Source organism: Primulina huaijiensis, chromosome 15 (assembly GCF_012295235.1).
Source record: "Primulina huaijiensis isolate GDHJ02 chromosome 15, ASM1229523v2, whole genome shotgun sequence".
NCBI classification, from domain to species: Eukaryota; Viridiplantae; Streptophyta; class Magnoliopsida; order Lamiales; family Gesneriaceae; genus Primulina; species Primulina huaijiensis.
Window position 1 is genome coordinate 3244180 of NC_133320.1, and position 10054 is coordinate 3254233.

General features: G+C 37.1%; 2 protein-coding genes across 4 annotated transcripts; one reads left to right on the forward strand and one right to left on the reverse strand.

Moving 5' to 3' along the window:
* The first annotated feature begins 489 nt into the window (after nucleotides 1-489).
* On the forward strand, nucleotides 490-5864 carry LOC140960168 (protein IQ-DOMAIN 29-like). Of its 3 annotated transcripts, none has more exons than XM_073418320.1 (8): nucleotides 490-785; nucleotides 932-980; nucleotides 1375-1495; nucleotides 2264-2518; nucleotides 2662-2865; nucleotides 3380-3430; nucleotides 4327-5353; nucleotides 5556-5864. In XM_073418320.1, the coding sequence occupies exons 3-8, from the start codon at nucleotides 1421-1423 to the stop codon at nucleotides 5585-5587; spliced, it is 1644 nt and encodes a 547-aa protein (XP_073274421.1). In that variant the 5' UTR covers nucleotides 490-785; nucleotides 932-980; nucleotides 1375-1420; the 3' UTR covers nucleotides 5588-5864. The 3 variants fall into 3 exon arrangements, with proteins under 3 accessions (XP_073274421.1, XP_073274420.1, XP_073274423.1); XM_073418322.1 differs by lacking the exon at nucleotides 490-785 and having other exon boundaries at nucleotides 880-980; nucleotides 2264-2372; nucleotides 2448-2518; XM_073418319.1 differs by lacking the exon at nucleotides 932-980 and having other exon boundaries at nucleotides 491-785.
* A 109-nt stretch (nucleotides 5865-5973) lies between these two features.
* On the reverse strand, nucleotides 5974-9736 carry LOC140960169 (serine/threonine-protein kinase PBL34-like). Its single transcript, XM_073418323.1, has 6 exons — nucleotides 8923-9736; nucleotides 8258-8595; nucleotides 8004-8139; nucleotides 7193-7329; nucleotides 6984-7107; nucleotides 5974-6567 (listed from the first exon to the last, which is right to left on the reverse strand). The coding sequence occupies exons 1-6, from the start codon at nucleotides 9125-9127 to the stop codon at nucleotides 6062-6064; spliced, it is 1446 nt and encodes a 481-aa protein (XP_073274424.1). The 5' UTR covers nucleotides 9128-9736; the 3' UTR covers nucleotides 5974-6061.
* Nucleotides 9737-10054: the final 318 nt, after the last annotated feature.

The following is a 10054-nucleotide window of genomic DNA, read 5'->3' on the forward strand; positions in this document are numbered from 1 at the left end:
GAAAAAAATGAAATTTATTTATAAAAAAATTAAAATTTTGATTGTATATATCTATTTCCACTTGATTATCTATTATTAAATTTCAGTATTAGACTTGTATGTTTCTATTTTGATAATTTTAATCTTTTATTTTTCATAATGTTAACGTGAAACTACATACATCAAGATCACCAGATTACATGTTAGAGTCACATCGACGCTATACTAAGAAAAGACTAAAGTTACAAAAAATATAGAGATAATAGATTAGAAATAAAATATGATTACTTGTAATCTAACTTTTGGAATTATCATAATAAAATTCCTTGATTCAATAAATAATTAATATGTAACGAGTTAATCTATTTTTGTCTAGAACAAAACAGCCTAGGACATTGACGCATAAGAATACAAAAAAATAAAATAAAAAAAAAAACTGAAATTAAATTTAAAATTGTAGCAAAATGGCCAAACGACGCCGTATCCGATCCCCAAAAATTTTCAAATTCTCTTCTCCAATCAGCGCCTTGAATCCACTCACCCATTTCTACTAAAAGCGACTGTATAACTACACCTACTCGCCGACCTCCATCAATTTACACAAGGTGGAGCCTGGAGATGTATACATACACTAGTTCTACTCCACTGTATGTATAATTATCTTCGCCACTTCTGTAGAGTAAGCGGGCACAGGATTTACAGAGAGAAGCTGAATACATGCTCCAGAAATGGTGAAGAAGCTGGTGGAGTGATGCGGCGTTGATGGTTCCATTTTCTTGCCATGAGTGTATGAAATAATTCTGCAGGTATGCTGGCTTTTGATTTTTTTATACTTTTAGTTTTTTTTTTCCTTTCTTTTTTAACTTTCATAACAATCAGTCTTTCACCTGAAGTTTGACNGGGTTTCCTCCATTTATGCCTATTTTTGTTTGCCGGGTTCTCTATTCGTCAAGATTTGTAGCTGCGGGATTCTGATGTGAGATAAACCCTTCGTTTTTCAGGTATGAAAAAGCGCAGATCTGAGCTGCATTGCAGTGAAACCCACTTTTATTTACCTGTTTTTTTTTTTATGCTTTCTGGTTCTTGTTTTATGTTTGTATTTGTGGTGGTTTGTGATTCCTTGTGAGCGGTTGTGTTTGATTTAAATCTTCCTCTACGATACCGCTACGACTGTGTTTGGAAAACGTATATACCTCTTGAATCATTTGTTCTTCGATTCTAATGTTTTTGACCTCGTAACTTAGAAAACATAACTTTTTGATAGGCAATAGGACTTTATCTTGCCCTGTTCTGTTGGAAATTAAAATTTTGTTTATTTCCAGATTTTTTCTTTTAAAATTTAATTTATTTTAGCTACATTGTTTCCTGATGCTTTCACTTAATGAAATGTTGCAGGTTTTAATTAAATTGAGCAACTGTTCTTTTAAAGCGGCGTTCTTCAATGGGTAAGTCTCCTGGGAAATGGATCAAGACTGTGCTCTTCGGGAAGAAGAATTCGAAGTCTAATTTATCCAAGGTAAGATGAGCTATTATTGCTTTATTAATGTGTTTTGAAATTTTCTCGTTGATGTTTGACAAATCTTTTGCCTGCTCTTAATTCCATTTTCCATTAATGACGTTCCTTTGTGTGGTTTCCCAATGTTCAATAATCCATCAAAGAATTATTGCTTATACCTTCTCAGGATACATCACTGGGTGGTTAATTTTTTAAATTATTTTTTAAAGTTAGTTTGTAGTCCAATTTTGGTCTCATATGAAGATAATTCTGGAATTTAGAACGTCCACTATGATTTGTGTAAGTCATCAATATTCCACTTTCAATTTCATATTTTCCACGATTCTTTGGTGTTGTATGAATGTTGGATCGACTTATGATGAAATATATGTGGGCGTTTTAGTCACCTACGTATTGTAATGTTTCTCTGTAATTTATGTCTTCGTTATGTTTTGATGTTTCCTTTGCTATACTTGCCATCTCTATCCAGAAGCCATTTATAATCAGGATTACCTTTTCTGTGCCATATGCTAATTATATTCTGCAAAATCCAATTACGCGATGAAAATTATATTTTAAAACCAATGTCTTGAATTATTTAACTATACTTCTCTGATTTTTCATTATGCTTCTTGAACTCGGAAATTATGAAAGTTTGGAATTAGATTTGTTGATAGTTTTGTTTTTAGGATATGACTTTATATCTTTCAATAATGGTTCCGCTTGGTATAAAAATTATAATGCTGATTTACACTGCTTTGTGTGTCACAACGTCACTCCTCATGAAAGGCTGCTGCAAAGTCCCCTGTTGAGAATCAGGCTGGTAAATCTGCAGTCATTACTGATCCGCCTCCCCAGTTGACTGATAGAAATGTTGAAGATATGGAAATTGAGAAGGGTACATCTGTTGCTCCTTGTGATGCCACCCAATATTTTGGGAATCAACATTCACAAAGTAATTTAATGGTTCCAGTCGATGATGCTGAGATGAGGAGGCAAGAACATGCTGCCACAATAGCACAAGCAGCCTTTAGGGGATACATGGTAAGTTGGTAACGTACTATGAAATTGCATGTGGATATTGCTACTTAGCTGACCAGCCTGAGTTATGCATATAATTCTTTCTTTTCTTGTTTTCAATTGATTTCTTCAACTTCTTGGCTTCTTGTGACTGTGTTTAACCATAGGCTCGACGTGCATTTTGGGCTCTCAATGGTATCATAAGACTGCAGGCTCTTGTCAGGGGACATCTGGTCAGGAGACAGGCAGTTGCTACTTTTCGTTGCATGCGGGCAATTGTTAAGATCCAGGCTCTGGTTCGTGGACAAAGAGTTAGACTTTCCGACACCAGGCCTGAAAAGTTTAAAAAGTATACTTTTGCAAAGTGTCAGGTAACTTTGACCCGTGTAACGTAATTTATTAAAGCCTCTTCTTTTCAAGTCTCGTGAATGAAGAAATAGGTGATGAGAGAACCTATAATGGTCGTCCCAACTTGACTCCAAATTAGTTTGGCCTCATGCGGTCCGCGGACCGGTGATTCTATATGAAAAATATGTCTTTCCTTTTCTCAACCCCCGAGCCTTAGAACATGGAAATGTCTTCGTTTTGTCGGCACTTTAGTGTTTGCCTCATGTTTTTCTCCCATCTCTTCTCCGACAATCTTTGAGTGTTTGGTGGGGGGGATATTGCTGGATCGTTTTAGATTGTCACCTGAAGTTATTAGTTAGCACATTGAATGCCTGATTTCCATAATCTGTTTTAATGTCCTTTTTTGTTAAATTGCTTTTGTTCATAATAGAATGATATGTCAATTCACTTTTTAATATCATATACTAGCTTTCTTGTATCGCATTTTTCAAGGTTCTTGGTGATTGTATATATATTCATCCCTGTGTACTTCATCAGGATTCTAAACAGGTGGGCATTGGAGAAACAACAAATACATATATACGTAAGGTATTATATTCATCAACACCTTAAGTTGCTAAAACATTTCTATTTGTTCATTTGATGGTACTATTTGGGTAAACCAAATTACATTTACCTTATTCTTCCTTTTCATGCCTTGTCAAATATTGTTGGTTGAATTAATAATGATCGAGTTATGAGAATGAACGTTATCCTTCTTTGTATTACTCACTCAGTCACTTGTAAAGACCCAGCCTTCAATTATATATTGGACACATGGACGCGTATTTGTGAATGGAGAAGAAATTGATCTGCCTGTCTTTTCTAAGAATTCAGCTCGTTCGACTTAATCTTTTTGTTGGACTTTCTTTTCATGGTTGTCTTCTCTTCATACTTCAATCAAATACTACTAAATCAATGATCCCCTAATACCCTGTTGGATTCGATTTATTCATCTGGTTTGCTAGGAACTTGCCAGTGCCTCGTCTTTTTACATAAAAGTTGAACAATTACCTCCAAACCCTTTAATTTGTTAAGGTCTTTGGCTGTATGCTTTTCCAAGGGTTTTACTTCATTTCCATTCACTTCCGACCGAAAGAGAAGTTCTAAGCTTTGCTTTCTAGCCTACTCCAGAACCTTCAACGTCAGATGTTGAAAAATTAGAATTATTTACTCATATAACATAATGAATCATCAAACACTGATACACTTCTGCCGATCCCCTCAGCTGGGTTGCCTTTAACGAAATACAGAACAATATTTTGGAGGTCCTATCTCTGATTATCTATCTGCTCCATGTCAAACTGAAACTTTTCATGAAATGGCACATTTTAAGATCTTTCTGAATGTTGGAAGAGATGTGATATCATAAAGCCATTTATTTACCAACGAAGATTTACTCTCTTGAAGTGAGGACCTGATTTATGGACTTCCTTTACTTTTAGCTTCTTGTCACCTTGCCGGCTTCTATGCCTTTAAGTCTGCATTACAGTCAAGCTGAACCAAATTCTGCCTGTAACTGGCTTGAACGTTGGTCGTTATGTCACTTTTGGGAACCACCTGTGCGGGCAAAAAATCCTTTGAACGTTAAGCCTCAGAGAAATCAGGGAGGCTCACAAATTGTTGAGACCATAGCTGGAAAGTCAAAAAGAAGTATCAGAAAGGTTTCGACAACAGTTAATGGGGACGCTGATGCTTTAGCTTCTGGTGAAATTGACAAGTCCAAACGCAACTCTGGCAAAGTCACAAGTCATCAAACAGATCCAGTGCGAGAACAGCCCCAAAGTGAACTTGAGAGAGTCAAGCTCAATTTGAGAAAGGTTTCTGCATCTGTAGCTGCAGCATCTGAAAAGTCAGAAATGGAAATCAAGAAGCCACAGACCCCGCAGAGTATGAAAACGTTGTTGTCTTCTGCTACTCTTGATGTTCCTGAGCAGAAAAACATGATACCTTCTGAAATCCCAACCAATCCAGATGTTGTAGCTGATGAACTGTCTTTAGTTGAAACTCCTTCAAAGACAATAGTAGTTGATGAACCAGCAGCTGTGCCACATGATGATCATCCTGTTGTTGAGCTTCACTCATTGGAAGATGGTGGGAAGATAGAGAGTCCCTCGACTTTGAATGAGGAATCCAGCTTTAAGGAAGATCAGAGTGGCAAATCAAATCAGAAAATCAAGAAAAGGAGATCCCTTCCAGTAAAGCGGGAGTATCCTGAAAACATATCACAGAACACCCCAAGTCTACCAAGTTATATGGCTGCCACTGAATCGGCGAGAGCAAAGCTTAGAGCTCAAGGATCTACTAAATTTGATGAAGACGGAGCTGATTATGGATATGTTCGCCGTCATTCTCTGCCAGCCTCCACCAATGGCAAATTGAGCTCAATGTCACCTCGGATACAAAAGCCAGTGCAAGCTAATGGAAAGGGAGGCACCAAAACTAACCGATCATTGACCACCTCTAGAGATGGTAAGGATTGTAAATATGCTAATTTTGGTTCACTTAAATCACTTGCATCATTTTCATTTATAGCTTGATGATCCCCTGTTCTTAGATTCTGCCATTCTCTGGCTTTGTACGATTAACCATCAATATGCACTATGACTCTGATTCCTTCCAGTTTTATGTATTCTAAGTGCAATTAATCATTTGGGTGCCTCTGACTTTTCAGACAAGGTTCTTCAGCCTGGGTGGAGGAGATGAAAGTGTGGCAACGTGCTAATCTTGGATACTAATGGAAGCCTCATGTGAGACCGACGATGCTGCCGCTCACTTTCTTTGATTCATGCAAAATCTCTACTTTAAAGATGAAAGTGAAGTTTAACAAATGATCAAGAACTATTTGAACCTTTGTTTTCTTGTTGGTTTTTTAGGGAATGTATAGTCATGGATTGAGAGCGTCTCTTTGGTTGATTAACTCCATACTCTTCATCTGTGTACTTCATAGTTTCTTTGATTAATTTTATACTCAATTGTGTGATTTTTAAGTAGTTTAGTTGATCCATGTTTCTTTTACTTCTATTGCTTGAAGAAACTGTTGTGAGGTGCTGTGTAATTAGTTGGAAACTCGAAGTCTTAAACAATATTCAACTCTGCAAATACAATTTTTTTCCTTGAGAGAAAACAGGTGCTATCACAAAAAAATGATCAGGAGGAAGGAGAGGCTGAATGCTCCTCTTACGATTTTTTAGGATTTGGTGATTGGAACTGGTTATATGGAGAGGCATTAGAGCGATTTTGAATGGAAGGGCTTCGAGTTGGCAGTGCATTCTTGAGCGAACCATGTTGCAACTTAACTCCATTTCTTGCATTTATGTTGACATTGTCACGAGCAGCATAAATGGCTTGGAAATAAGAAGAGGAGCATGCCATGTCTTTCAAATTAGGCAGTGGTTTGAGGGCTTCAACAATTTCGCTCATCTGAGGTCTAACTTTTGCCTCACGACTAAGGCAACGAGCAGCCAACTGAACAGCTCGTTGTGAACCTTTTATTGAGAATCGACCTTCAAGACGTGGATCAATTAGTCTGAAGAATCTTCGCCTCTCCCCTAAATATGGTCTTGCCCATTCAACCAAGTTATGTTCTCCGTTAGGCCTGGTTTTGTCCATGGATCTCCGTCCAGACAACAATTCGAGTAAAACCACCCCGAAACTGTAAACGTCACTCTTTGCTGTCAAATGTCCTGAAATAGCATAGATTACCGAGTAAGGTAGCAATGAATTTTCAAACATAATAAATAACAAAACGAATGACTAAAAATAAAGATGTACCATTTTTTTTTCCTTTTCATGGTCCAATCATAAAATCCATAACCTCATATTGAACTAGAAATAAAAAATTAAAGATATATCTTTATTTAATCCTGTTATCCCCATAATCCAAACATTGAAAGGCTTCAAAGGCCTTTCTTCACCTAGTTCAAAAGGACTCCTTAATTCTCAGGTAAAAGATTAGAAAAAAAAAAGGATCACATAACAGCAGATTAGATACACCTTTTGATAATTAAAAAAAGGCCAGCACAGAATGAGAGACGGCACGATGAAAAGCAAGGGAAGCAGAAAGCATTAGGACCTCACGAGGGAGGAGTAACATGCTTACCCGTCATCACATACTCAGGGGCAGCATAACCATAGGTTCCCATCACACGAGTAGATACATGTGTCTTGTCTCCCTCGGGAGCATCTTTTGCAAGTCCAAAATCTGAAAGTTTTGCGTTGTAATCCTAGATTAACAGAAATAAATGAAAGGCCATCAGAATAAGCAAAAGGAATGCACCTTAAATATATTGAGGATATCTTGCCACATACCGCATCTAGGAGGATATTAGAAGTTTTAAAATCTCTATATATCACAGGTTTTTCAGCTTCTTCGTGAAGAAAGGCAAGGCCCTTCGCCGCACTTAGCGCAACTTTCATTCTGATAGACCAAGGAAGAGGTAGAGACCCTGCATTACAGGGAATACACAATATACTGTTAGTAAAGATAAAAAGGCCAGGCAACTGAAGATGAGCTGTCAAATAAAAATGTCTCTCAAATATATACCAATTGAATAGTGAACTGCAAGATCGAGGACATAGGAAACAATGGGAATAAAGTCGGAGAGTAGTGATTTTGCCAATATTAGAATTCTTAGAAAATGGGGAAAGGTCACCAAATGCTCACATGCAAACACTTTTGCTCCAGTCAATATCACTTGCATTTGAAGAATTTAAAGCAGAATATTGTAATATCAGAAATTCCAAGGGTACCCTAGCAATCTAAAAGGCAAAAGTGCAAGAATGTCTATCCCTTTCAGTCGTTTCTGTACTTACATAGTCATAGACCATTAGTCATAAATCCCACGACTCTGTTCTAACATAGTAGACAGTTTCAAACGCAAATGAAATTGTTGATACATTTTCCACTGACAGTTATAATTTTACTCTAAATATACACTTAAATAACCTAATAATCATCTATACATTGTGTCAATAATTTTTTGTATTAGCCACTTCAGACAAAAATTTATTCAACAATGAAGCTCTATATGTTTTAGATACAGCTACGCCTGATTAATCCAATTCAAAAAATAACAACAGATAATGTATACAAATTTTGGAGAAGAAACCAAATTCATACTCTTGAACAAGTGGTTCTCCAAGCTTCCCCGAGGCATGAATTCATAGACCAGGAGTCTTTGATTGTCTTCTATGCAGTAGCCTATCAATTTAACCAAATGCGAATGGATGAGCTCTCCGAGATAATTTACTTCAGCCTACCACATAAGAACGTTATTTCAGCCTACCACATAAGAATGATTTACAATTAAAAATATATGGAAAATTAGAGACATAAAATGCATAAAGCAAACTAAAAATAAAGTAATTTCATACCAGCCACTCTTTGTGGCCTTGAAGTCCATTGTGGTTGAGAGTTTTCACAGCAACAGCAAGGCCTGTGCCAGCTTTCACTGGTGTGCTGCCATTTTCATTGACCCAACCCTTGAAAACACAGCCAAAACCACCCTCACCAAGGAGATTATCAGGCCTAAAGTTCCTTGTGGCCAGTTTCAATTCACTATAACTGAACTTACGAAGCTGAGAAGCTATTTTCAGCTCCTCGTCTATTTTAGGAGTTGATGGTATACTTTCAATATTGCTGTTTGTTGAAGATGATACAGCTCGAGCAACTGGTTGGCATCTACTAGTATCATTAGTAGATTCATTTTCAGCTGTTACACACACAAAAAAAGGTTGTTGGCTAAGTGAATATAAGTTTCAATTGTGAACAGAGCAACAAATGGTAGTTCTTAGGGAACATTAGACATGTATCCGCAAAATTGACAAGAAGATATGGAAAATCGCCACAAAGGTGTAATATGGTAACTAATAATCTCCAACATATTAACTGGCACCAATTATAGAGTGAAAATCAGCAACATCCACGGGCATTGGCGTGCATAAATAAATAATCGAAAGGGCATTCAAAGAAGCGCACATAAAAGTAAGTCATTCGAAACAACACTACAGAAATACGCAATTCACTACAGAGTACATACCGTATTGTGAGCTAGACCCACTAACAGAACTATCAACCTTGGATCTTGTAGACAAGCAGCTACCAAATAATCTGAACTTAATCCAACATCTACTCTCCCCACCATCACCTTGTTCATCATCATTAAGTATCTGTTTCCTTCCTTTTGATTTAGACGTGCCCTCATTCATAGGATTCCCATTGATAGTTCCAGGACCTAGCCCCATTATCCTCCAAGGCCTAGAGCCAATATCCCATAAATCAAGAAACGAGCACTCAATTTCGAAAGCCCTTCTTTTTAGCTGTGCCCTTATCCAGAGATTCTTCTTTTCACATTTTTTTTAAAGAGCAAGTGAGATTACCCTCCAATACAAAGATACCAAACTAATCAAATACGACAAACCATTTAAAAAAATGAAAGAATCAAGCAACACCCAGAAAAAGACAAAATCTCATCAAACTACCAAGATTAAAACTTTACTTCAGAAATCAAGCCAAGAAAAGAAAACGACTCAAGGCCAGACGACAAAAACGGAGTAAAAAGGCAAATTTACCACAAAACTATTAACCCTCGATCACTCAAAGAACATGCAAACAAACACTAAACCGCAAACACATGACTCCTAAATCCACATTTCCACATCAAGACATTGTCTTAGAATGTACATTCAGATTCAGAAACAACTCCTCGCACGCACTCTCACCCACAATGCACTCCAAATTTCAAATCCCTACACAAGAAACAAAACTGCTTTGTCAAAAAGAGGCAATGGGGACACGAGCTGTTCTCGAGGCAGAACAAAGTTTAAGTTAGCGTGCGTGTATCTGTGTGTGAGAGAGAGTGCGTTCTACGTGAAAAGAAGAGAATAATAGAACGTAAAGTGCTAAACTCACAGGCTGTCTCACAAGAAAAGCCAAGTAAGATATCATTGGCCGGAGAAGTGGGCCCCGCTCCCGCAAATCCTCGTACTTGATTGGCTAGTGGGTTAGTTAACGTGCAGTGATGGTAACTAAGGAACCGCCTGGATACTTTTTCTCGGATTTACTGCTATTGGATTAGTATTTTCCTTTTTTGATTTATTTGTCACCTACCGAATTTATATACTCTTTCAAGTGGGAATTTAGAATACTATGTTTTCTTTTCTTTTATATAT